The 27,822-nt window shown below is 47.5% G+C and overlaps 1 protein-coding gene across 2 annotated transcripts; it reads right to left on the bottom strand.

Moving 5' to 3' along the window:
• Positions 1–1,960: 1,960 nt before the first annotated feature.
• Positions 1,961–27,822, bottom strand: LOC126536837 (uncharacterized). Of its 2 annotated transcripts, XM_055073548.2 has the most exons (4): positions 27,568–27,821; positions 9,220–9,295; positions 6,743–7,875; positions 1,961–3,463 (listed from the first exon to the last, which is right to left on the bottom strand). In XM_055073548.2, the coding sequence occupies exons 3-4, from the start codon at positions 7,834–7,836 to the stop codon at positions 3,178–3,180; spliced, it is 1,380 nt and encodes a 459-aa protein (XP_054929523.1). In that variant the 5' UTR covers positions 7,837–7,875; positions 9,220–9,295; positions 27,568–27,821; the 3' UTR covers positions 1,961–3,177. The 2 variants fall into 2 exon arrangements, with proteins under 2 accessions (XP_054929523.1, XP_050039803.1); XM_050183846.3 differs by lacking the exon at positions 9,220–9,295 and having other exon boundaries at positions 27,568–27,822.

The raw sequence follows: 27,822 nt of genomic DNA, 5'->3' as shown, positions 1-27,822 counted from the left end.
AATCGGAAAAAAGTCTGAACTGTCGTCGCCTGTCCTCAAACAACTGTCTCTGCTTCTTCTGCACGAGAGGTACGCGGACAGTGAACACATTTATACTGATGGTTCCACAAACACCCAGTGTTCGTCCGGTGCTGTGGTTGTCCCAGCAAAAGCTATTACCATCAGCTTCAGGACTGACCACCCGACAACGTCGACATCTGCTGAACTAGCTGCTCTTCGCGCTGCACTCCGTTTCGTCAGTCGGGAGCCACCTCGACAATGGTCCATCTTCAGCGACTCAAAGGCAGCCCTACAATCTGTACTATCAGCTCTGCGTCGCGGGCCATTCGAACAGCTCGTATTCGATATTAGATGCCTACTCCATACATCACAGGAGAAAGGACACCACGTGACGTTTCAGTGGCTGCCAAGTCACTGCGGCGTCACTGGAAACGAAGACGCCGATAATGCCGCTCGGGCAGCTCTTGAAGACGCACAAGAAGAGGCCATACCGCTTTCACGATCCGACGCAGCTAGCAGACTTCGAGTGCTTGCACAGGAGATGACGCTCTCTTCATGGTGCACACCAAACAGCCAGACCAACCAGAGCAACCGTCAATACCACCTGCCCTCTTTGATGCATCTCTATATGCCAACTGGACTCCGCCGAAGCGAGGCGACTCTGCTTTATCGCTTATGGTTAGGGGTGGCTTTCACGAAATCTTACTCATTCCGCATTGGAATGGCCGACAACGCTCTCTGCAATGCCTGTCTTTGCGAGGAGACGCTGCAACACATTCTGTGCGACTGTCCTGAATATAATGTTCAGCGACAGTCCCTGGCATCCGTTCTCGCGCACCTTGACACTAGACCATTGTCCCTCGACACGATTTTCACATGCCGCCGACAGAAGACATCGCAGGTGAAGGCGACGAAGGGACTACTTCAGTTTTTGAAAGAGACGGGATTGGACAAGCGGCTCTGACAGTGTTATCACGTACAATGCCAGATTGATGGACTCTACCGGACGATGTTTGTGTGCTGTGATATGTGCTCTCTCTCTCTCTCTCCCCCTTCCCCATCTTTCATCGCCCCCATCCCTCTCCCATGTGTAGGGTAGCAAGCCGGTTACGCTAAACTGGTTAACCTCCCTGCCTTTCCTTCTCTACTTTTTCCTTCCTTTCCTTGGCCAAAATGTACAGTCGGCCACAAAATTTTACCGACCACGGAATCTTAGAAAAAGCTGAGTATTTCCTCAGCATCACAACGCAGCGTAGTATTAGCATTTCTAGCCACTACTAGTATTTGCGAAAGACACTGTGATGTACGATTTTACTGGCTGCTGCTGCAGGCTTCTCGGAAAATAAACGTTTCCCCGAGATCTCACGGTCCGTAAACTTTTGTGGTTGACTGTACCCTGTGGTTGCCGATGCGTAAGGATACACCGTAGTACGCACTTCACCCATGATAATAGTGTTATATCACGTGACATGAAATTTATTTGCCAAAGCGGGACCATTCCATGCTAAAATTTGTCGGAAATACGTTGCGTGGAGTCGCCGCTCATCGCTCGCTGCGTTTTAGTCGTGCCTCGAGCTGCAGGCTGTTGCCGTGCAGACAATGTCTGCACGCCGTGCGCAGAGGGGGCGTTTATGTCCCTATGACAACGGGTGTGCAGGCGCGTGTGTTTGTGCCCATTTCGTGTACTCACGGTCTCTTCTTTTGCCCTTCGTGCGAAGCAACAAGCCAGGTCTGCGGCAAGCATATGTTTCGTGTTTCCACGAAAACAGCCACATCAGCTCTTCTACGCATAGAGATACGCCGCCATTCTGTTCTATTCCACTTTTCTTGCTCCTGAATTCCGTCCTAGATTTCGCATTGGCAGACAAGTACTGTTTACGGCGGCTAGAAGTGCGCCTTTATGTCTGGCTTTTACACCGCTATACGCATGGCATATATTTAGTTAAAGGAGACAACACTGTTGACCAGCCATGCTATTTTTATAGTGCGAGAACAAGTCAGCTGCACAGCGCCACATGAAATTGACTACGTTCCCTTACTTATACTCTATAAAGGCAGGAATACTCTAGTGGTAGGCCAAGTGACAAGCATGTGTCTAGTCTAACAGGTGAGTGTGCGCAGTAACAAAAGAAGGCTCATGACATGCGTGACAAGTCAGCATGATTTGAAAACCACTTCGCAGGGACTCGGGGATGTAAAATCATATCTTGGCATGCTGTGTGGAAAGGCAAAGTCTTTCGTGTAGCAGCCACTGCTCATTCTAGAAATTGCAGCCTTGAGAATCTCCCTGTCGGATCGCTGCCGCACTAAGTTTCTGAAGACTTCATTTATAAACCGGATAGCAGTGGATCTCATTGAAACGCCGTTCATCGGCAAGGACTAGCACCTTGATTGTTTGCTTGCCATCTGCAAGTTTCCAGATACCGATGCAGTTTGACTTTACTTTGCATCGGCACTTTTCGCGATCACATCGGTCTTTGTCGTGATTTGCGTCATGATAGGATACCGTTACGAGGCCACGAAGGCTGAGGGAAACCGTGGAAGTGTACTTCAAATCGCTGCTGTCTCGTTCTCGCCTAGAGGACTGTGCCGTCGGTGGCTGATCGAGGCAATTCACCTATAATGAACTGGACGAAAACGGCACCGTAGCAAGAATGACAGTCACTACACCAGGCTGGATCCCTGTAAAATGGTTCAAAGGTCCTTACCGCATCACCAAACCGCCATCGTTCAAAACCTTCGACACCACGCCATTTTGTCAGTCTTCAGACATAGAAGGAATGTCCTGTAGGGAAAACGGACAACGTGAATAGTCTTTTCTGCCCAATTAGGCATGACGCTGCAGGGAGACCACGACATGACGCAGCATTTACGCTGTGTTGAAGACGTCACACATCTCTCAAAAAGTAGTTTACGTCATGCCGTGCCATGTACGCGTAACCTTTTCGTCACACTAAGAACTTCCAACAGTTATGCCGCTCGCAAGAAAGCGTTGCCCGTGAGGCCACGCAAGGTAGTCCCATCCGTACCACGGTAGCTCTGGCTTGCGTCGCGCACCGATCTCGGCGGCTCTTTCAGTCGTCGTAAGCAGCATCTGTTTCCAGGGCCGGCGCTGTTCGCAACGCCGGCGTCGTCAACTCGACGCACAGTCTGTACAAACACGAGAATTGTCCATCGCTAGACGCTCGGATCGAATCCGTCCACGGGGTTCGTGTGCGCCTTGACATAGTACACGCTACCGTTCCTGTTCTTGCGTGAGATGAACCGCTGGTAGAGGTTTTTCCGTTTGATCAGCAAGATGGCCGACAACAAGATGGCACTTATACTGAGCGCCCCTACAACCAGCACCCCCGTGCGGAAAGTGCTGCTCTGTTCGCGCTCTACACGCAAGCTCGGGCAAGCAAACACTTCGTCGGGCACCTCCAGCATGGGCTTGTGCTCGTACTTGGTTGGGCTTCCGCACCTGCGCAGAAAGTCAAACCAGTTAACACAAAAGCGCTCAGCTAGCTGCGATGAGGGCGTCATAAGGGCAATTTCAATTTCTCGCCTTTCGGTACCCACCTCTTTAGTGTTTCTTCACTTCACTTTATTACCTTAAAGGCCCCCAGGATTGGGGGTATTACGTAAGGGGTGGGTAGCTAATAAAAGAAATTAAATACACAAGAAAAGGATGTTTAGGTACAAGTTGCTCGCTGGTAAATATGTTAATTATTTACGTTTCTTACGTTTAACGACAATACGACAGCCGCATCAACGCCACCAACAACAAAAAGGAAGAACAGGAAAAGATATGTTATTTCACTCCGAGATGAATCTGCGCTGATGATGGGACGCTGACTACGCAGAGCATAGGCCGGCTAACTCACTCATTACGTGTTTGGTACTGAGTTTGAGTGAGAGAACTTCCTCCGTATGAGCTTGAGCAGGAGTGAGTCGAGGTGGGTTCGCGTAGGTAGGGTGGCTAGAAGGGGAGGTGTGAATACCGGCGGCGCAAACGTGACCCCACAGCGCACCGATGCCGCGGGGCGGCGCTGTTGACCAATGCGGGGTAAGCACGCAGCCGAAATGAGCGCCTCGCCAGCCTCGCGTCGGCTGCATCTCTACCACCGAAGTGAAAGTGAGCCCGTGCGCTTTCTGCGAGCGTCAAAGAATGAATCTTTATCATGAAAACAGTGTTATGTCAGCCCAAATCATTACTCCTGTGAGATTTTACGGGCCCTGTTCGCACTGTATCGAGATTCAAACGCGTTTTGTCTGTGCGCATTTCGTGAGCTGGCTTTGGGTGTTAGGAGCTAGTGGGGGCTTCGAAATAATTTCGACCACTTCGGCTTCTTTAACGCGCACTGAAATCATACGGCACACGGGCGCCTTGCATATCGCCTCCCTGAAAATGCGACCGCCGTCCTCGAGATCAGCAATCACCCTATGCGTGCCGTAAGACCTGTAAACTGCAGACATTACCTGATAAAGTCTGGACGTATTTACAAACCACTTTTTATCTGCGCTTGCAGACCTGTAGCATGTCATTTTGACGCTCATATAAGGAATTTACTATGATTGCAGACAGTGAAGCAACAGATCTGGTCAGGTAATCGTTTCTTTACAAATGAGCAAAAATATTTACAACACACAAGGTTTCAGTGTTTTCCGTTTCTTCTCACTGCTCTGCTGATTGAAACTTTTAAGCAAAAAGTGAATCCTTGTGAGGCAATAAAAACGTATAACTGAGGCTGTCAGGGTAGCAGAATGGTCTAGGCAACCAATCTTTGACATTTAACCAATTGACTGCAAAATCTCGGCCACAGCTTTGGCATGCTAGCGTGTCACACTGAATTAAAAATTATGGGGTTCTACGTGCCAAAACCACTTTCTGATTATGAGGCACGCCGTAGTGGAGGGCTCCGGAAATTTTGACCACCTGGGGTTCTTTAACGTGCACCTAGATATAAGTACACGGGTGTTTTCACATTTCTCCCGGGCCCCATCGGAATGCGGCCGCCGTGGCCGGGATTCGATCCCACGACCTCGTGCTCAGCAGCCCAACACCATAGCCACTGAGCAACCACGGTGAGTGTTACACTGAATAAGCGAGTGAGTTTGGTTTCAAGGGCATTGTCCAGCTTATAGAACGATTCCGAGGGATATAAAAGGCCCTCAAGGTGCCTCTTGATGCCTCTGGTGGAAGCTCCTAAAAGGCCCTCTTTGGATGCCTCTGGTGGAAGCTCTCTGGGGATATTGCCTTTATGGTGCTTCGTAGTCTTCACAATGTGTGGGCAAAACACGCCTTCAAGCCACATAACCTGCAATGTAATAAACTAGCCGTGCGTCGCTGCGGTGCTCAACATAGCTTTGGTGGTCCACAGCATCTCGCCCTCGAATGAGGGAATGGCGGGAGGAACACTCCAAAACAGGCGACGAGACCAACTGACAGCGGAGGGCGCAGGCCAGCGCGGGAGTACCACGCCGTAATACCACGCCGCGAGCAGCAGCGCCACGTTCCCCCTGGTGGCATCGGTGCGCAAGGGGGTCACGCGCGCCCGAAGGAAAGCGCCGCCGGTATTCACACCTCCCCTTCTAGCCACCCTAGCGTAGGTGTGCTGTAGAGGCGCGACTGATTACGAAGACGCCAAAAACAACGAATTTCAATGGGCGATTAGTCACATCGTTATGCTTTTGTTTTTCCTTCACTGAGGACGCACATATTTTTCTAGTCAATACAGAGGGACCAATGACGTATCCATAAATTGTCCTAGGGGGGGGGGGGGGGGGGTCGCTCTTACGGTGCACGTGTCCAGTGCGCCCCGCCCCACTTCCCCTGGCTACGCCACTGATACAGGCCAAGGTGGTGGCTATGTATAGGGTGCGGATATCATGCAGCCACCAGGAAATTGTGGCCGTCCGACAACGCTAAAAAGTTTGCCGCATAACGAGGGGCTGCGGCATATATTTTGTTGCGCTCTTAGGTTTGTACATGTGGGCACAGTGGAGAATTCAGCGCTAGGGCGCTAGCTCTATGCCGAAAGAATTCACCTTTACTCGAAAGGCGTCCACTACAATAAGGCAATTCCGTGACCTTCTATTTCCATTTCTTGCATTTTGCAAGCCCGCCATAAAGTAACTTCTGCAGAAGTTACTACAGTTTAGCACTACACTTTAAAGAACAAATCATGACGCCTGCGGTTAAAAGAATATCCCACATCCGCTGCCTTGGCCGCAAGCGGCGCTTGCTAACGCTCTCAGCTAGAGTCACTGGAAAAAATTTGTGACTCTACTCTCAGCTAGGGCTAATCTTCTAAATAAATATACACAAGTACCAGAGAAAGTGGACGAGAGGACGGCACCGCGTTAGCCCGACTGGCAAAGTACTGCACGACTGATCCAGAGGATCTAGGTTCGGCTCCCACCTGCTGCAAGATTTCGTCCACTTTCGTTTCTCTTGTCCTCATTATTCCTACATTTCAATTAAACGTAACAATGAATTCCCCAGATGCTTTTTCTGGCTTCATTCCCTCACGGTTGTGATTAACAAAAAGTAAACTGAACCCCTGAATTCCCTTACTATTCTCGTTCAAAAACCAAAAAGTGGAATTTGCGCTGCACATCTTGACTGTACGTAACTATGCATAGAAGTCTAAGCTTCTGAATTGTACGTCTACGTAGCAACGTCAGGTAGACGTCACACCTGATGCAGCACGAAATTTCAGCTCTTCTAAAATTTAATCGTGCGCACTTATTTACTCACCTCAGCTGGACTGTCAATTCCTTTTGTAGTGGCAACCTTCGAATCCAAGCATTATTGCAGTCACAGGCCCAGGGGTTTCCCTGGAGGTCTAAGATCTCAAATTCTTTCCACGGTGCAATATCTTCGTCCAGGTACTGGATGTTGTTGTTCTGCAGATAAAATTCTCGCAGGGTCCAGTTGGCCGCCGGCTCGACGCGCCAAAACACGCCAAATATGTCGAGGTCTATGCTCTTCAGCTTGGGGTTGTTGCCCAAGAACAGAGACCTCATTTTCTTCTGATAAACGAAGGCGTCGCCTTCGACAGCCTCCAGCTCTTTCATTTTCTCCACATAGAGTTCTTCGATATTTTGCAGCTTGAAGAAGGAGTTGTAACCAAGCGTGCCTACTGGATTGTCCGACATGACTAGAACTTTCAAACCCCCAGCGCTTCGCAAAGCGCTGGAAGGCACCTTCTCAAACGAGTTTCCGGACAGGTCCAAATAAACGAGGCGCGGCGTTGCGTGAAAGATGCCGTCAGGTAGCGAGTGGGCGTCGATGTTCGACAGTTCTAGACGCTCAAGGTTGGGCAGCTTGAACAGTCCGATCTCCAGGTACCGCAGCGGGTTATTGTTCAGGTTCAGTTGCTCCACGGACACCAACGGCCGGAACAGTTCAGTAGGCGGGTGCATTAGTTTGTTCCCGCTAAGGTTCAAAGCTCGCAGGTTCGTCATGTTTACGAAGACGTCCGCGTGAAGACTTGCGAGCGAATTCTTGCTCAAGTCCAAGAACTGAAGTTGCGGGAAAGCGGAAAACACACCCGGCTCCACGATGGCGATGCGATTGTCGTGCAGGTCCAGCACCGAGACGTTTGACGGTTCCAGGTTTGTGAGGTGGTTGATGAAGTTGTGGCTCAGATCCATCTTGTAGATGTTTGGCGGCCAGTAGCTGCCCGAGGGAACGATGGTGAAGCCTTTTCGCGAACAGTCCACCTGCACGGAACTCTCCTTTTCCTGGGACTCGTTCCACAAGCAGCTGGCGCGCAGCACGTTAGTGTTGGCTTGGCAAGACGACGCCACGAGGGCGACGATTGAAGCGACTAGATAATGGCGAGCCATGCCGGCGCTTGGAAGCCTTCGGTTTCGGCTCCTAGAGTCCTGCAAAAAAAATTGAAGATGGTGAAAATTGAAATGACCACGCCAGTGAGAAGTAACTTCCACCCTCATTGAAGTGGTCATGCAATAAACACAGTTTTGTCTACCCGTATGTTGCTGTGCCCCTGAAACACAACAAAATGGAACAGTAATCACGATGCCGATAAGAAACAAGTAAGCAAAGTAAAACCACAGCTGAGAAAGTGAGTACGGGTTTCGATAAAGGCTGGTCGATCTGATCGCGACAGCCTTGACATATTCACTCCGCTGACCTACCACTTTCCTCCTCGCCGTAGGAAAAATCCAACTCTTCTTGCGGCTTGCCAGTACACGTCCCCTAACTAAACTCAGCATTTGTCTACTTTTTAAAAGGTTGCTTTTTCCGGAGTAACCGAATAAACCGGCAAACCGTTTAAAAGCATTTAACAGAAATGGAAAGACGACGAAACTAGGCTAAATAAGAAACCGTTAGCAGTTTCTTTATCTACGAGGAAGTGTTTTGGTCAGATTTACGTTGCTGAGATATGTTGATCGTCATATTAGAAAACTGTATGTACTGGCAACAATTGGACTCTGAACGTCCAAGATAAGTTTCATAAATTCTAAATTAAGCATAATAACAGCAAAACAATTTCTCTTTAGTCAATCCTTTATGTATACACGAGGGAACAAAGTACCTAGGCCAATTTTTAGAATTATTTTCTTGATCTGGCCCACGCCTGGTGCGACAACCACTCGCGTGGCGAGAGCTAAAATTTCTGTCAGGAAGTTGTCGACGACAAACACGTCGCCTCCTATGCCGCATTTGCTGTATCTCGCATGCATATTGTACTATAATTTCAGTTTTTGTATGTGAACGTAGTATTGATGCGACGCCAAAAAGAGAAAAAAAACAAAGAACGACTGAAATAAAGGTCAGCTAGACATACAAACACCGCGATTGTCGCCGACAGAGTTCCCAAGAGGTTGCGAACGGCAATGCAATTTCCGTACATGCTGGGGGCTCTCGCGCCCACCCGCCCTTCGCGACAAATGACAAGGCACTCCTTCAACCGCCTCGATTAAACGTCGCGCACACCGGCCTCCTTGTCCTCAGTTTAGTATCGATGCCGGCGTTGAGCGAACGCTGGTGCCATAAATGTTGAACGTACTGCGTCGCGAGCTATAGGTGCGAAGTGTTCGCAAAGCGAAAATGTGGTTAGATCGATCCGTTCGACGCGTGATGAAGGCTCACTCGAACAGTCCGATTTACGCTACGTACGGCCAGGGCTCTTTAGTGCGCGGAAAGCAAGGAGTGGTTGCCGTTTTCTGGAAAAGTTGGGCACAGGGAAATAAAAGAGTTCTTGCCTTGAAAACGCCGGGTGTTGTCAGCAGGCGGTCACAAGAGCGGGCCGGCTTATCTGGGCCACGATCGCAACGCGTCCTGGAGGAATACGAAGAAGGGTGAGAGAGAACATGTATTGTTGGCTCGAGGAGGGTAGAGCAAAGACCGCTCGCGCATGTATCCATGGCTACCAGATAAGCGCTAATCGGGCTGTCTATACGTCGCCTCGTTTACACGGCGGGGGCTCAAAAGATACATGGCAGGCGCCGAGCGAATTCCCCCGAAGCCTAGCCCTCCAACTCGTGCATGCAGTGCAGCCAGTCACATAATACGTTAACGCGCGCCATGCTCCAGCTGGGACGCGCCAGGGACGAAATTGCGGTAACCGTGTGGCGCAAACGCGGAACGGCGTCCCGCCGAGCGTGTGATGCGAACGTATCCGGCGACTGAGTGCATGCAATGCGCACTCCCGCGTTTCCATTTCGGTCGTCCTCGCTCCTCGCTCGTGTCCCTGCAGACACGCGGCACATGGCTTAGCTCTCATTGTTTCGCGCCGGCATACATCTGTACGCTACTGCTGCTGCATACCCACGGAGCTTTAATGCAGTTTCACCTACGCCGGTGGTGATGCACGCCGCTTGTTTGTGCCGAGGGAAACGGGCGTAGCATAGCGTGATATCTCTACAGAGATAAGTACGAGTGCTTGAGATTCTGCTGCCGCACAAGCGATTCCGCGGTGTTTCCTACCTATCATTAAACTTGTCTTTCGCAAATTGTGAGGAAGACCAAGAGCGACGCCGACTGCTCCTTTTCGCTTAGCGATGTCAATAAGTAGAAATCACCGGGCTGTAAAACTTTTTATCATTGTGTCGCAAAACGCTGAGGTCAAAGCAAACCCATTTCAAAGCAAACCAAATGGGAGCTTACTCCCATTTCTCACAACGTCGTTCGTGGACTTCCTGCCGTGAGTGAGGTGTGTCCTACAGGGCAGCGGCTACAAACGCACGGCTCGCGAACCTGTTGTTTGCGGTCCGTGTAACTTATGACCAATTAACCACCCGCAACCCAAGTTTCCTAACGCTTAGTCAGGTCAATGATTCAACGCGAGATTGAGGACACTATCTCCGTGGCATGCACATGCCGAGCAGGAATCTGTAGACAAACGTAAACAAGCATGACCTGACAATCCCGCGCAGCCCTTTCGCGCTCCAATAAATTAATTTCAATCCTCGAGTTTGACGTGCCATAACCACGATCTCATTATGAGGCACGCCATAGTGATCGACTCCGGATTCATTTGGACCACCTCGGGTTCTTTCGCGCTCCGACAAGGTATTCACGCGGTTTTAAAAATAGCGGAGTACTCCGCACAAATGCAATCAAATTAGTTTCTACAAATGCTATAGCACCGGTTGTCTATAATGCTTACACTGTATCAATCTTCAATACTTTTCATTACCTTTAATCTTTAATATTTCATTTCATATGTAATCAAGGTGGCACGTGCGGCTCCACATTCCTTTATATTTACCGTTTTTCCTTTCTCCTTTTCGTAAATACCAATCCAATAAAGATGTGCATTTCTGTTTCATCGTCACCGAAGTCACTGGATCTAGTGTTGTTTCTGTCCAAGCGTGACTTTTTCTCCTTTTCTCTCTCCAGTTACCCGATGCCTGGAAAGCGTGTGGATCGAGCGCAATTGGATAGGTAAAATCACAGTACCCCTCTATTTCAACTGCTGCCTGTCACCCCCCCCCCCCCCCCCCGGGCCTCATCGCCCAACACTCCGTGTGTTCTAACGTTTGACCCCGTATGCCACTCGCATGTAAAGTATTTTTAAAAAAGAAAAAGAGAAACTCAGTCACCTTCATGCAAGACACCTGAACAGCGTTTTTTCCCTACAAAAATATTTCACATGACTCATACGGCAGATATCAAATATTGTCATATGGACACATAAATTGCACATGTGTTCTCATATGACCATATGAAATTATCGGGTATGTGGCATATGTGCCACACTATATTTTTTTATAAGGTTTCGTACGCGATGCCTAGCTACGGTTTTTTGGTTGCATTCTCCAACGTATCCATGTAGGTGAGTTGTCTATCATACTATCTCCAACACTTTAGGTGCACCTTTATGGCGTGGTTGCTCCGAATTTGACAGCGCAGTACAGGCAGCCGATAACATTAGCAAAGTGTGACTTGGGCATGGTTGGTCAGACACATTAGAAAGGAACCACCCAACTTTGACACCTCGGCAACGTTACTCTCGATCCGAAATTCTGTTCGAGCCGTCCGCCGCCGCGTATCAACGATGTAACACGAATGAACTGAACTCGCGAGCTCCACATACGTTTGCTGATCAGATGCACAGACAGCAGGTGTTCCGGCACGGATTGCACTTGAAATTCGCGACACGAAATCTTCAACTAGCATCAAATCAAAACAGCACTGACGAACTTCAGCAAATTTTTTTACATGATACAGAGCAATAAATAGTAACGGTGACATACGTAACCAGTAGCATGGACTACATTACCGTAGCTATACAAGAAAAATAAAAACGTTCTTGCTAAGAAACACATAAATGCAAGGGCAAAGGCTGCGGTAACAAATGTGAAAATAATAAGCATATACAAGAATAATAGGTACATATATACACTGTGCGGACTTCCATTACCATTCTAAATAATAATATATGTTATACTGCTGATGTGTGTAATTACAAGGTATATGCTAGTCAGTTCGTGTGCCTTTTAGTCTGCGTACATATTATATTCATGCCTTTGTGCTACTTTCCATATAAGTGTTGTGTTATTTTCGTCTTGGTGTTTTTCTGGCCAGTCGCTCAGCGTTTGTTTGCCTCTGTCTGGAGTAGTTCTTATGATGTGTGCTGCTTCTATTGTGTGTCTGATTGAAGTTTGAAAAAGAATTTATCGTTCAGCTGTACCTTTATCTGTATATCTTTATTTTTTCCAAAAAGACGGGTCAAACACCTCGTAGAGCTGCACCTTGACCAGCTTTTTGCACTTTCCCTAGAATTCTTTCATTTTCTCTCTCACTTGGCGTGTGCTTTTTGGTCTTTCTGTCTCCCTTTACCTCTTCCCCTGTGCAGTGTAGCAAACTGGATGTTCTTTCAATTTTTCAAGTCAAGTCACTTTATTTATCAGATAGTTCTGGCTGGTTACCTGAGCTAGAAGCTGTATAAACACCTTGACAGGGGCCCTAGTAGCCACTGCGAGGCAGACACAGCGAAATGGGGTGTAAGATACAAAAATAATTGGTACAAGAACAAAGCGAATGACAATATAAAAAGAGCAGTGCGTAAATCTTCACAAGTTTTTAAACATAAGACAAGAAGCACAGATAATCATTTCAAAAATTTGAAGAACGAATCTGGCGACATGTACAGTCATTATAAAAAAAACGTAACATTGTATAAACCTTTACAAAAAAGAAAAGAAACACAAAGTGTCATTTAGTACAAAACGATGTCGTAGCTGAAATTTTGTTAATTTGTCGATGTTTCTATATTTATTCAAAATTGAGGGCAGGTTGTAGTCCAATACAACGCCCGCAAATGCACGCAACATTGGCCGCTCGAGGCACTTTGCGTGTATTCGCGGGATTCTTTCACGCTCGGAAAAACACTTTTATGTACCACGTATTGAGCAACGGAAAGCTGTATTGGGAGTTTCTAATGTTTCTCTAGAATTTTCTCATTGACACTTTTCCTCTAATTATAATAATTGAGAATTTTATTAATTAATACTAATTATCTGATCAGGCAGAATGCAAAAAATCAAAAGAAAAATAATCAGAGTATCTCCAAGCGACGGTAAACAACATTACTTTGGTTCGGTTCAGCTACATGGCATTTGCATATCTTTAAAGCTTGGCTGCAGTTAAGTGAAATGCCCTGTATTTCTTCATGAGCGCACTTTATACCCTGCTCTGTTCTCTCAATTTTGTTTTTTGCACGAAATACCAATACCTTTGTTTTTGCGGGATTAAATTTAAGTAGGTTTGATGAGGACCAACGATAAAGCTTGTCTGATATTTCATTATATTCAGTTGCTAATACATTAACATCAGTACCAGAAGTTAGCATGGTGCAATCATCAGCGCAGACAATAAATTTTACTCTGCTATCAATACAGACTATGATACTTATGTAAGCATTGAAAGAGATGTCCCAACACGCTTGCTTGGGCTATCGGCTCTAATTACAGGCAATAAGGATGGTTTGTGTTTTCCAATACAGACACATTGGCTTCTATTTGTTATAGATATGGTTTGATAAGTTAGAGCGTTTTCCCACGAACACCATGGGCTTACATCTTACGCGTTAAAATTTTTTGGTCAAGCGAACTAAAGGTTTTGCTAAAGTCAATAAATAAAGCAAGGTTTAACAGTTTATTTTCTATATTTCTGAACACACATATTTTTAGTTATAACAATGTTGATTCAGTTGGTCTTCCTTTTCTAATTCGTACTGTGATGCTGAAAATAGTTCATTCTTATCAATATAACTATGAAACCTATAATGCTATATTTTTTCAGACCCTTTTGCAAATATGGGTATGATAGATATCGATCGATAATTTTTTTCAGTTAATTTTTACTTCCAATCTTGTATAACTGAGAGCCTAGAATTTTTCATAGCAGTCGGAAGTTCTCCGGATCCTATGAACATACACGCAAGTAAATGGACTACATACTCAAGTACATATTTGATCGGTCTAATTTGTAAGTTATCGATGTCTAAGGCTCTGCTATTCTTTAGAGACATAAATGTCCTGTATATTTCAGCTTCATCTGATGGGTCAAGGAGTATACTTCCAGCGCAATTAAGCGCCAATCTAGTCCTCGTGAACTACTAGCAGCGAAATGTTTATTAAACAAGTCCGCAAAAGCCTAGCTGGCCGGTATAGGTCTTGCCATCTTGAGCTATTTGCTCAGGTAATGTATAATCTTTCCGACGCCCTAGAACGCTGTTTACTGTATTCCGTGGTGCAGCAGAGTGCTTATTCGGAATATTGAAAAAAAAAAAGTTTTTCATAATCGGCGGTCCTGGTTGCTTCGTAGCTCAGCATTTCTTCCGGTTAGCATACCCACCTTTCGCATCTCATTTCTCTCTCTCTCTCTCTCTCTCTCTCTCTCTCTCTCTCAGTACTGAAGAAATGCTAAAAAAGATTTGAATGTGGAAATTAATTTCACCCACAGGTTCAAATGCTTGCGTTTCGACCTCGCGGGTTTTTGGGCGACGCCAGGGAAACGAAATCAATGTTATAAGCGCGATAAGATGTTACCTAGTTTAATAAACATTAACTTAATTATTATGTGATTAATTGAGGCTGCGACATGAATAGACAACAAAGGGAAACACAACGCTGGTTTCCATATTGCAGAACCTGTAGTTACGTTTAAAACCATGCGCACGTTTAACCAGGAGAAGGAATGGTATGGCAGAGCCAATTATGGCCTCTGCGCTCTTCAGCGGCTCAGCGGATATGGCGTTCTGCTGCGGAGCGCACGGCGTCGGAATGTGCTCCAGCTTCGGAGACCGCATTATTGCGGCCAGAATTCAAGAATTCAAATAAACAAATTCATAGGTTTATATACACAAACAAATACATAGGGCAAGGAACACCCACTACGTCGTCTTTCAGATACTGTAGGTACCCATCGGATGTTAATTATTGCAATTACGGATCAATTGTCACTGCTTGATAATGTAATCTATCTACGCTTCATCAGTTACTGATATTAGCAACCCATGCTCAAACTCCGCTTATTGTCACGTCTTTCCTCTGTCGCGCTATCTTCTGTAGCGGCGGTGTAGGGGTCCGGGGGAAACTAAATTGTAGATTACAATGCTGGCTGCTCGTAGGTATTCAGCTATTGGCCTCGACACACTGTGCCCAGCATGATCTGTTTCCGAGAACATGCTGCATGTTATCTCTGTACGTAACCGCGACACATGTCACAGGAACCGCTAGACGGGCTACAATAAAAGTGTCTCGTTATTCGTGCCCCAAGATATATACTGGGTATGCTTGGTCCTTGGGCATCTTCTGCCTGCTAGTTGCGCGACGAAGGCACTTGTGACGCGTCCCCGCAGGAGTCATTCAGATTTAATCAGCTTCGAGTATCTGTGTTCACGGAGCGTGTGTCTGCGTCATATTTCACCAGTTTTACAACGGTAGAGCTGTTATGGGCTGACTCGCCTGGTCGTTCTGATGTACACCGGTGTCTGTCGCTGCAATCCGAAAGTGCTTTGCGAGAAGTGTATAAAGAAAAAAAAAAGCCGCAGTCTTTCACAAGAATTTGAACTATGGACGAACAGCTTGCCAATACAAAATTCTACCTCTCAGCCACTCTTCTGTTTCTCACTCTCAGGCACTCTACCGATGATACAGAAGATGCTACAGCAGAGAATACTGTTATCTTCTTCAGCGCTTGCGACTGTTGCAAGAATGATTGGCTGACGGTACGCTCTGCAGCTTATCCATAAACCAGCACACACGCGAAAGAATTCAAACGAAGCCAGCTGTAAGAAGCGAAAGGAGGGATACATGAACGAGGTGGAAGAAGACGTCGTGTATCTGCACTCCTTCACCACCGGTGAGCGCCACCTAAACAAATGAGGAGGACTCTAAATTAAAGTTATAGGTTTCCTTCTTCTGTTTAAAAGGAGGTATTCTGCGAATGTTTACGCCAACCGATACTACAAGAAACAGTGCAAGACTTGCGCGAATAGCTTCGTGCCAACTATTCCATCGCTGTTTCGCATTGTGAGCGAAACCGAAACTTCTTCGCCGGCATAGTAGGAGTATAGCCTGCGGTCAGGCTAACCACTCCATGCTTCTTGTTAAATCGTGTCTTGCACGGGCAATGACCGTTGCACAATCGCTGCCGTTAATGGCAGCGGTCGGACCATTAGCTCCGCCACGGTCAACACGTCCTCCATTGTGGATGCGGAGGAGGCCACAATTGCCATGGGCGCGTCCTTACCCGATGTTAAATTCGTTGTGTCAGGCTCTAAATTGGCCATAAGAAGCTAGTGTATTGGGGCAATCGGCCCCATTGCAAGCAAACTTCTCAAACCTCCAGGCACTATCCACCTACTGTGGGTGCCAGTTCATGCAGGCATCCCGAGTAACGAAGCAGCTCACCTAGCCGCCCGAGCAGCAGATGACCGAGAGGTGGGAGCGCTCGACCCGGATGGCCGGCTTGAACCCATCCTCATCTATCACGAACCCACGCAATTTGACAAGGATTCGGGCAAAGCGTATCCGTTCCCGAGCAAGGTTCTCTCGCGGCAGCAGGCCACGACTCTACGGCGGGCACAGACTCGATCCGTGCTAAGCCCCAATATGTTGGCTGAAATTTCCAAGCAAGAGTTCAAGCCTAACTGCAGGTACTGCGAAGCACTAACCGCAGTCCAAGATCACATACTTTTGGGTTGCCCATTCAACCTCCCGCCAAGGAAGATTCTTCGGCAAGCCCCCACGATCGAGGCCTGGGAGTGTGCGATCAAGACGGATGAACCAGAATGCCAAGTCATGCTGGCAGAGTGGGATAACCGCGTCGCGGCCACATGGCCTCCACGTTAGCTCCTCTTCCAGGGTCTCAGCTACTAATTTACGCCCCCAATAACATTTACTTCCGTCTGTTGTTATACCTTCATGCCAGTGCCTTAATCGGTGTCAGGTGAGGCAGATAGTAAAGCGCGTTTAAGCGAACAAAGTGCTGAAAATGCTTTGTAAGATATGTGTGACACATGTTTATCCCACTTCAAATCAGATTATAGAATAATGCCCAAGTATTTATAATCATTGGCGATTTTTAATTTCTGCTGCTCGATCATGTAGGTGAATTCTAGTGGGTCCTTTTTTCTGCTTATTCTCATAAAAACAGTCTTGTTTAGATTAATCTTCATTTGCCATGCTTGACACCAAATTGATGCTTGCGCAATATCGTAATTTAGCGTTACTTAATCGTTATGGCTCCTAATCTCCCTATACATAATCAAATCGTCTGTAAACATGCGCACTGATTTCATGCTATCTGCCATGTCACTGACGTATGGTAAAAAGGGAATTGGGGCTATAGGACTGTCTCTTGTGGTACTCCTGATGACACCTCTATATACCCAATCGCATTGCTGACGTTTGATTTCAACGAATTGTTGTCGACATGAAACATAAGCTCTTATCCAGTTTGTTATACTGCCAAATACGAAAGTGCGTTGTAGTTCGTTTATGAGCTTAGGATGTGGTTCCCGGTCGAAGGCCTTTGATAGATCTAAAAGGTCTGCCTGCGGTTATCAATTGTTAGAACGGGATTATTATTAAGCGTTAGCGTTGGAAGACATTCAGCTGGTGACTCGCAACGTTACTGAGGGATGATATATTATCTCGGACTGGTCGGGTACAACTGTGGAGCGCTTAGGAAAGTGGCAGCACTGTGGGTCATGCATACTTCAGCCAACAGAAACCCGTTAGCAGCGAGCACCGCTATATGCAATCGGCGAAATGGCACAGGCTGCACGAGCAGCAATGGCTTTCGTAATTGAGTTTGTTCACTCTCCGTCTCGAGCAGATGGGTCCACTGCTTGCTCCTTCTTCAGCACAGGAAAATACAACCTGCGTTATTTGCTTTCGGCGTCAAGAAGGAGAAGAAGAAGAAGAAGACGAAGGAGAGAGAGAGATCTGCGACCGCGTGGCCGTCCGTAGACAACACTGTATTTCCTCGCACGCGTTGCACAGAAACGGGGCCAGGCAACAAGCTCTGCTTACGGGAAATTTACAGCATTATAATTATATCGCCGGTCACTAAGAGACATTCCGCGCAAAATGACAACGGATTTATTACAAAGAGAAGCTTGAGTGGCTTTCAAATTATTAGAAATAACATCTTGATGATACCCACTGCACGTCACGCAGTATCTACAGCAATTGTGATGACTTGTGCAACTTTTGCTGTCCTTATCTCTCACAGAGGCGCAACATTCAGGGCCCATATTACCTGACCCTTCCGCGACATGACGCCCTATATGTAATCTCCTGTACAATAGGGTGACCCGGACTAGCCTTACCGTCAATAACTGTTTGCTCTCTCTATCGCATATGTGCCGAAGAGATCGATCTCGCGCTACGCTTGTATGAGCACGTATGCATTCGAGAGGGTCTTTCTTACAGTCTCACCACATGGTAGTTATTCCTGTCTTTGTGATATTATGCGACCAGGAACATGCGCGTCCCTGTAAGATGCCAATTTCTTTGGATTCCTATTAAAAACAAGCAAGCTCGACGACGGTGCCCTTGGCTTCCATACACTCCACTCTCTATATACCGATCCGCGCAGACGAAACTGGAGCAAACAAGGACTCCGCTCTAAGACACATTCGACGGGGTCGCGTTCACCGCGCGAAAAATTGTGTCAGCGAAGCGCTCCAAGGCCCGTCCGAGTATAATTAAAGCCACCTTATAGACTGCCGTGGGCTTGATCCAGATCCTCTATCAGACAGCCGAGACTTTAGGAGCGAGGTGGTGACGCAAGAAGCTCTACAAGTCCTCGTCGCGGTCGAACAAGCGTCAGAGGGCTTTCGTTGCGCTTAGCGGAGAGGGTGCTAAACGCTCCGTCGACTCCTCGCGACACCGTGTCACATTTGGGTCGCCTGCATGAATCATAACTGCTCGCGTGACGTCGCGCATCCAGGACACGCCGTAACTCGATGGAAACGCAGCCTTTGCGATGCTTCCAAGTTCAACCCGAGTATTACTGCGGATTTGCGAGGACGTTTCTCTTCACCCACGTCCGCGTTTTCCCAACGTGCTGGTTGACTGACGCGCGTGTTGGTTCCTTAACGCGCATCGAAGGCTCAATAGACGACATCTTCTTTTCTTTTTTTCGCATTTCGCCCCCTCACCGGTATGTGGTCCCAAATCGAATCCATGACATCGCGCTCAGCAGCGGACCGTCAATGCCACTGACTCACCTTCTGCGAGCGATATTTCGGTCTGCGACCTGGCATGCGGTATCGAACTTTAAAGCGCATGCTCATGGCATTCACATGTGAAGCGGAGAGCATAGACGACGCACTGTAGGTTGATTCCGCTGCCACAAAAAAAGCGAGTAGCCATACACGCAGTATAGCATGATATCTGACACGCTCGCGTTTTCGTGCTAGCATATAGCCGCATTTGAAACATTTAACTCTAATAACAGCCAGTTTACATGTACTGCGCCAGTTTATGCACACACAATTCTTCTGTTTGTTTGAAAATGACGGATGAATACTTTCATGTAACTGAAACTATGTCTCCTAAAGATAAGAATATCTACAGTAGAGACAACGATGCCGCGACGAAAACTTCTATCGATATATAACGTCTGGCCGAGCAGCTATCCAAACGTTGTCTACACTTTGTAGTCTTTAGCGGTTGCGGCAGGAGCCCTGGACACACAAGAATGGCGCGTCCCATTACACAGCTCAGTTCGATATCTGTCATGGCTAAATTCACGAATTCAATTCTTGAATTCCTCCCTTCACCCCCCCCCCCCCCCCCCCCCAGCCACAACCTAATTCAAGGAACCCATTCAAGTATAGCTCAGAACTGGCGTATGCAATTTGCTTGCCAAGCGCGCGAAGACCGTCCGGAGCAGCAGCAATACAATACTCCCCCGTTGCGGCTGTTCTGGCACCTGAGCATGCGTGCACGCCGTGTGACATCACGTGGTACAGCCCTATAAAGCTCTGACGATTTACCCCCCGTTACACAGCTGCTGCATGCAAAAAGCCGTTGCCGATTCGCGTTTGAGGCTCTATACAGACGACGTTTGCAGTATTGAACGTCCCTTAAATTTGAAGGTACGCTGCTTGAATGACGATGAAATTTGTGAGTTCGATGACACGATGCCCTGCGAGCTTTTCACCGAAGCTGCGCTGCATTTTTACAGCCTAGTGCAATGAGTGTCATCAGTACGAGCTGCAGTGCTCACTCAGCTTATCGCTTTGTACGTAGTCAAATGGGAAAAGTGTCGTCCAGCCGACTGTAGCACGAAGCTACAAAGGAAAGCCACACGCATTTCTATGAAGTAGTGCTTCGCGGTTAGAAAAAGATCATTCGTCCTGGGCCGGATGGTTCGTGCTGCAGTCCGGTGGATGACAGATTTCCCCTTTCATGAAGTTTCCTCCACCTTGCGGCCTTTCGCTGAACTGATTTACCGTATTTGCTCGTAATGGTACCCTCCAACTGATTATTACCGCCTACATACAAACACTGAAATACTGAAAATCTGTTTGCTAAAGTGCATAGGGCTCGGGTACAAAGTACACTGCATTATGCTTCACGAAACACGTAGCAAAAGAAGGAGATCACGTACATTTTAACTGAAACAGCATATATTCTTGCGAAGAAGCGCTGCTGCCACTAACTGTGATAGAGAGAGAGGTAAAAAAATATTCGTACCTTTTTTCTTTTTTTTTTCTTTATGCGGAGAGCGGTGCACGTGAATCGATGTGTTCCGTTCACCATAACGCGTCAACGCCAATTGCTTCCTGTTACAACTGTATTAGTACATTCACTGAACAATTCTCGCGCATTTCTACTCTTACAGTAAAGACTGCGTTCAAAAATCAAACCGATAAAAAATCAAAACAAAGCAAAAAAAAAATTCTGCTTGATCATCAGGACGCGAAGGCGTTATTGCTCGACTGCACTTGCGACACGCATCCTGTTTGCACGAAACAGGCTGAGCAAGCACTGCGCACACTCACCCGTTGCGGCTGTTCTGGCAGCTGAGCCTGCGTGCACGCCGTGTGACATCACGTGGTACAGCTCTATAAAGCTCTGACGATTTACGCCCCGTTACACAGCTGCTGCGTGCGAAAAGCCGTTGCCGATTAGCGTTTGAGGCTCTATACAGACGACGTTTGCTGTACTGGAATCGCCATTTGTCGCTGACGCGAACGCGCAACTGAGATGCATCGGAGCGATGCCTCCTTTATGCAACGAAATACGGTTATAACGAATTAGGATGCCACGAATACGCGTATGTTGTACTACAGGGCTATAAGCCAAATAGTACACCGCGACGCTCCACGGGAAGTCTTTTGTAATGCGCTCGGCATGACATTTTATTTCGTTTGATTTCATTTATTTACACAAGGAGCAGAAAACAGAAAAACAAATCAGAAATACTGAAAGAACAGTGGTGCAAGCATCTAGATGCAACAAAAGTTTAGTTATATCAAAGACAGAATTAAGTCAGATAAAGAATAAATACGAGAGCTGAAAATATCAAGAATATAACGCAAGGTATTTTGTTGTGTTACAAGACGTATTATAGCGCTAAAGGTGCAAGCCGAATTCACGTAGAATATGCTGGGATTAGGCAGGTTGGGGCGAGGCACGCAGAACGTTATAGCCGACAGTAACGGCGAACAGGAGGTTACACGATACATATATGTATTTGCTTCAGCGGTCTATTATTATTATTATTATTATTATTATTATTATTATTATTATTATTATACATGTACTCATACCTCAGTATTGTTCCTGGGCACGTTAAAAATTATTGATTGATTGGTTGCCATATTAACTGCATTCAAGAAGACGTTGCTGCCTGTAGGTGGCGCTTGCTGCTCCTCTTATTTGACATGATAATTGTGCTCAAAATGATGATCATAACAGACGCAGTGAGTAGATTTGCAAAGTGAGAAAAACTAACCATCGCCGATATACCGCGACCGTCTCTTACATTTTGGTTTCAGTAGAAAAATCTGCAACATCGATTTTACTAACATTACTACTGTCAAAGGCGCCTTTTCTCAGATACCCGACGATTCGATGCAAATGAACTCGAAGCGCGCATTGCTGTTACGAAAACGCACGTAGTTTTGCTTGTCCCGACAAGATGCTATGCAAACATGCCCAGTCACTGTCCCCCGAATTCGCATTTATTGCTTGCCCTTACAGAGCTCAGAGCACCACCGAACATGACGCAAGCGGTACAGCGCATACTGGAGGGACATTTGCGCGTATATGGAACAGTAAATTTTGATAGAAAAACAACGAAATGTACGTGCGTTATATCCGAATCAACAACAGAACAGAAAAAGAACAAAAGCCTGTGCGGGCTCTCACCACTGTATCTTTTTTTTTTCTGCGCAAAGCAAAATGTGATTGTACCAAGAGACATTACAGCCACGAACGGAAAGCGGCATTTGACAACGTTGGTGTTCATAAATGGGCAGGTTTCGCTTCCTGATGCTAGATGGCGCCGTGGCCACTGGCGGAGCCGGATACAGATTACGCAACACGCGTTCCGATATGGGGTTGACAGTGTCTGCGACAGCCCGTGCGAGAAACAGTTCTTGAAATTTTCTAAAGCGTTGTTGTCTTTTCGACGGGGACGGAATACAAAGACTCTTGTGTACCTAAATTTAGGTGAACATTAGAGAACCACAAGTGGTCAATATTAAGCCGCAACCCTCCATTACGGCATCTCCCCAGTCCTGCTTTGGGACGTACAGGCGCCGACAAGAGTGGTATACTCCACGCAGCGGGAGCCGGAGCAGCGGCGTCGCTCGGCATTTTGGCGAGCTGAAGCACGAAACATTGACACGAGTCAAGCGACATGCCTGCAGATAATCAAGGGCACCCATTGGCTGTCTCGATGCCAGATGCTGCCTGTAGATGGCGTTGCGATGCAGTTTGCCGTTGCTCCGGCTCCCGCTGCGTGGAGTATACCACTTTTGTCGGCGCCTGTACGTTCAATGACGTTCAATGGGACGTTCAATGATCAACGACGCATGCTTTGCGATTTCCTCCATCGGGTGTATAGAGAGACCCATTCTAGCACGGTCGTCACAAGTGTTGACAACTCAACATTGAATAAATAACTTTAATCTTTCATTGCAGTGGTGTTCTTTAAAATTTCAAGTCTCTAACAATTTCTTTAAAAAATAATAATTTTTTTTAATACAAATGTGAACTTTTGTGCTTGAAACAGGTAAGGAAAGAAAGGAAGAAAGAAAGAAAGAAACAAACAACGAAGAGGCTCTATGTGCGTAAGCAGCGTCCTTTACTACTTTTCACTAAATGTATAATGCTTAAAAAATTTAATTAGCGCACTTCAAATTGTATTCAGATATGGCCAAGTTTGTGTTGTGGCTTTAAGGAAAAGGGGGAACCGGGGAAGCGATAGCGCAAGAATAAAACTACGCTTGCTTTATATTGTTGGCTTGTGTCAGAAATAACTATTATAAGCGGTGCCAGCGAAGCGGGGAGGGGGAGGGGGCAGTTTTCTCTTGCTTTTGTCTTACGGCGAAGCACGGTGTAAGAAGTATACAGAGACTATATTCGTACACCGTGGGCGAAGCCACTTGTAATAAATCAACTATATGCGATACCTAACGAATATATGTGTGAATTATACCGTTCATTCTAACATATATACGCCTTTCAATGTTTTCCGGCACGTTTGTTATACAAACGTAAATTATGCCTAGTTAGCGATGGTAACATTCTCTACTCTAGCTCGGAGCAGCGTTATACTCCTGTCATCCGGATGCACTTAAATATCGTTTTTAGTTAAGTGGGCTAGAGTAAACGTTTGGCGCCAACGCTAGAATTCGCAGTTAAATAGAAACAGCCCTCCAGTAGCTTTCGACTTCGTCCACTAGTCGGCGACTTAAGTTGCGTTGGGCAAACAATACAAGCATATGCGTGTTTCGCGCCAAATATATTTGCGGCACATTCCCAACTACCCGGGATTTGTTGGAACGCACAAAACTATCAGCAATGCCGCTTTCTTCGTTCCTTACGTGTAACAGAGACCAACTTTAACACATATATGTCTATTTCACAGCTGAACATCAAAGCCGGGGCTTGCCTTCTGTTGCTTGCATACGCGGCTACACAACCAAAGGTGCGTGTGTACAGCCGCAGTTCATTGATTGAAGTTCGCGCGCGGGTCGCCGGCGTCGTCAATGAAAGGGTGCTGACACATTGCGTTCGATTTGTTGGTTTTTCATTATGCGATACCAGCGACAGGGAATGCGACACGAGACAAAGGCAACACAACATGGCGCTGCTGTTGATGTCAGCGCCATGTTGCGTGTGTCGCTTTCGTCTCGTGCTGACGTTCCAGTGCTGGCATCGCATAAAGTGGAACAGTCTTATTCATTCTCATCTATGGGATCGTTTAAGAACACCGTGTTTTGATCGTGGAAGATATACTCGCAAATAGTTTCGTATTTTAAAAGAAGTCGATGGCGATAACATCGATTGCGATAACAAATTAGTGGAAAGTTAGCTATAACAATCAAGGATAGTATCTTTATCGGCCGTATACACTTGCAAACGTTCGCTTACTAACTAAATTAGCAAGCATGGTGTCACGCGCGCATCTCAATCGATGACACATCTCAATCGATGACCGCGGAAACCAGCTGTCAAAACGCTGGAGCGAGGAAGCGCGGCAGCAGCAGCGAGCGAATTATATCGTACTGCGTCTCGCATCAACGCGAACTAATCCGCGAAAACGCAGCGCGCGGCCGGACTCTGTCCCCATCGCAGATCGCTTTCAAGATACAGCGGCCCGGTGTAGAACGCGCCCCCCTCACCCCGGATCCTTGTGCACGACGGAAGACAGCGCGCTTCCTCCCCGCTTCCCTCGCATGCATGAGCGACATTGAGCCGCGATTGCCGGCTCACCCTCGCATGCTTTCACTCGCACATACAGCGCACAGTGCGCGACGACGATTTTTGTGCCCTTGGACCTTACACGGAACCTCACGGCAACGCCGACAGCGACGGCAGAATTGCGGCTGGGATGTCCATATAATTGCTATCGCAATAAAGGAAATTCTACGCTTAGCATAAACACATGGACGACACCACCGCGCCTGCAGCGGTGCCTTCAGCTACTGCATGACGAAGTTCGCCATGACTGCACGTCTCTACGCGTTTTCTGTTTGGGTCGACCGGGCCTTTTGTTTTGTCCGCTTAGACGTTGAAAAACGGATACAATTCCGTGTCAAGGTGCCCACGTGACGCGCTCTATTTCGCGAGCGAATACACTGTCCTGTCTGTCACCATGCGTAGTTTCTTTCTCGCCGTTTCTTCTTTCTTTTTTTCGCTATATATATATATATATATATATATATATATATATATATATATATATATATATATATATATATATATATATATATATATATATATGCGCCGCTTGTTTCCGCTTCAACAAAGCGAAGCCGTGTGTGGCTGGCTGCTCGCTCCTGACAGGACGCACCTGTGAGGACAAAACGCTGTGGATTCGCTCTGCAAACAATATACTCTCGCCCCAGCGAAATAACCACGACCTGCGTGCTCCCACAGAAGGGCACGTGACGATCGACATATGTGGGCGCATGCCATAATGCAAGCGCAGTGCGCATGTCTCCATTACAAAAGGGGGGAAAAAAAGGGGGGGGAATCATGAGCAATAACGACTGACATGTCGGAAAAGTAGGTCTTTCCGTGCTGAACAGACCGCCTTAGTTCGAAAATTTGCGAAACTATACCCACAGGGCAAATGTCTCAAAAATTGGCGTGCTATTTAAATAAGCGATAATTAACTAATTCTAATTAAGTCAGGTTTGGACATCTACGGATCACTAGATCTTCGGGTATACTAAGATTTGTCACGCGTCTGCTTCCCGAGGAATGGTCACACGAGCTAACCGGATCTTGAAGCGAAGTTTTACAAATGTTACGATGACTCAGGGCGCGTGCAATGCAGAGGCCCGGGGGTGGTAAATGTACAGCTGAAAGTGTGCTTCATGGTCTGGGCGGATACATCTCCATGAAACCGCGTCTTGAAAATTAATCAAGTTTTGTAGCAAACTGTCGTTTAATGAAGTTCCTGCCGCGTCTGTCGTAAAGATTTTTCCCCCGTCCTTCTCTGCTAAATGCAACATACCATATCTAGTATACAAGCGATATATCACTACACCGTTCGCGACTCACGGAAACAGCAAGAATAGCGGCTGACTGACTGCGCTAAGGAACTCGCTTCATCACGCAACTAATCGCACCGATACGCATGATGCTGCGAACATCAAAACATATAGATTTCGCTTCACCGCGGATATATGATGCATGGAGCGCGCGCTCAGTCGCGCCTAGCATAGGCGTGCCGCCGCCTGCCAGACAAATCTCCCTAGTTTTCACTCGAGTGCATCTCTCTGTCGTCGCTCCTTCTTGGTGCAGTGCACAACTGCAATCCATTCGCTGCTCCCTAATCGCGCCGGCGTTTCTTTAAGAGGCGCCCATGCATATTCGTGCACGAGGCCGACGCGCAATGCCGAGTAGGCGTTCCCTGCAGACCATGGTATAGCGCCAACGCAACAGCCGTATACGCCAGGATTCAGCCTTAGACGCTGCCCCTCACGCTATAGTTATTTATTCGCTGGCTGCCCCCGCCAGTGGTACGCATTAAAGCAACGACGTTATCGCATATAGAACCGCAATCTGTCCCGCCGTCTCAAGGACGCCATATAGTGTACGGTAGGCATCCAGCCGCTTCGAGTACACGTTAAAGGACATAAGTAAAGCCGTGTCCGCAAAAGGAAAAAGAAAAAAAGAGAAAGAAAGGGGCGCATAGGAACGTCTCGTCCGCGTGCCCGCTTTAGCTGCCAAGGAGGAGCGGTGCGCGCAATGCGTGGAACGCGCGCCGAGTTCTTTCCTTGATGCCCGTGCTGGGTCGCACGGATGGCGCACCGTTATAAATGTCACGCTGGCGTCTACTTTCACAAAGGGCACATAAGCAGGCGAGACATATTCGCTCACTGGCGTCAGCATTTGCGGATACGTTTGGCGCCAACGTGCTGAGCGCGCAATACTACAGATGTCGCTGCTGTGGTGCGTTAAACAACTGCGACTCTGAGCTCTGTCGGCTACGTTTCATTCTTGGTACGAGTGAAACACAGCAAAAGAGGTACCGTATGCTAGGAGGATGGTAATTAAAGAAGTTACTGTCTGTGTGTTATACAGAAGATTAACAATTAATCAGAGGCGGAGAGCGACTACACATTCGTGGAGTAACAGCACTCTCACGCGGGCAAGACTACAGCCTAGCTTAACGCATCCTCAGGCATTCGCGTTAAGGGTGCCTTGTGTCGGACTTTGATGCAGAACAGCGTTGTTTGCTGACGGGGTCCGTAGACCGAGCTCAGTCGAGAAGAAAACGCGCGTCGCCGCCGAAACGCGTCGTCTGCAGCACCCTCTCGCGCCGCTGTGTCAACCACGCTGCGTCGCGCCGAGAACAGCCTGCACCGCGCGAATCGCCGAGTCAATTCTCACCTGCAGAGGTGCCTGCTCCAGCAGCCGGCAGACGACCATGGCGGTAAAGTCCAGAGCGGGGAATTTCTTCAGTGTCGAAGTAACGCGACGCGTAGCGTCGCCATGGCATCGAATTCGGCTGCGTCGTTGCGGCGCGGCAGAGCAAGCGTGCGTGCGAGCTGCCGAGAGGGCGCCTATTCGCGCAGCGCGACCGACCGACCAAGGCTGGCTGCCGTCGCAGCAGCCAGCGCCTCGCACCTGTGGAGCAGGAAGTGC

This window comes from Dermacentor andersoni, chromosome 4 (genome assembly GCF_023375885.2).
Source record: "Dermacentor andersoni chromosome 4, qqDerAnde1_hic_scaffold, whole genome shotgun sequence".
Lineage (NCBI taxonomy): Eukaryota > Metazoa > Arthropoda > Arachnida > Ixodida > Ixodidae > Dermacentor > Dermacentor andersoni.
Note: the sequence above shows the minus strand (reverse complement) of the source record. Positions and strands in the feature narration are given on the sequence as shown.

Bases quoted from the DNA above. Each gene is read 5' to 3' on its own strand.
- LOC126536837 (XM_050183846.3), bottom strand. From the start codon at position 27,606: ATGGTCGTCTGCCGGCTGCTGGAGCAGGCACCTCTGCAG. The intron at 7,876-27,567 runs GTGAGAATTGAC...TTTTTTTTGCAG, and splicing joins TGGAGCAGGCACCTCTGCAG to GACTCTAGGAGCCGAAACCG. The intron at 3,464-6,742 runs GTGAGTAAATAA...CTTTCTGCGCAG, and splicing joins GAATTGACAGTCCAGCTGAG to GTGCGGAAGCCCAACCAAGT.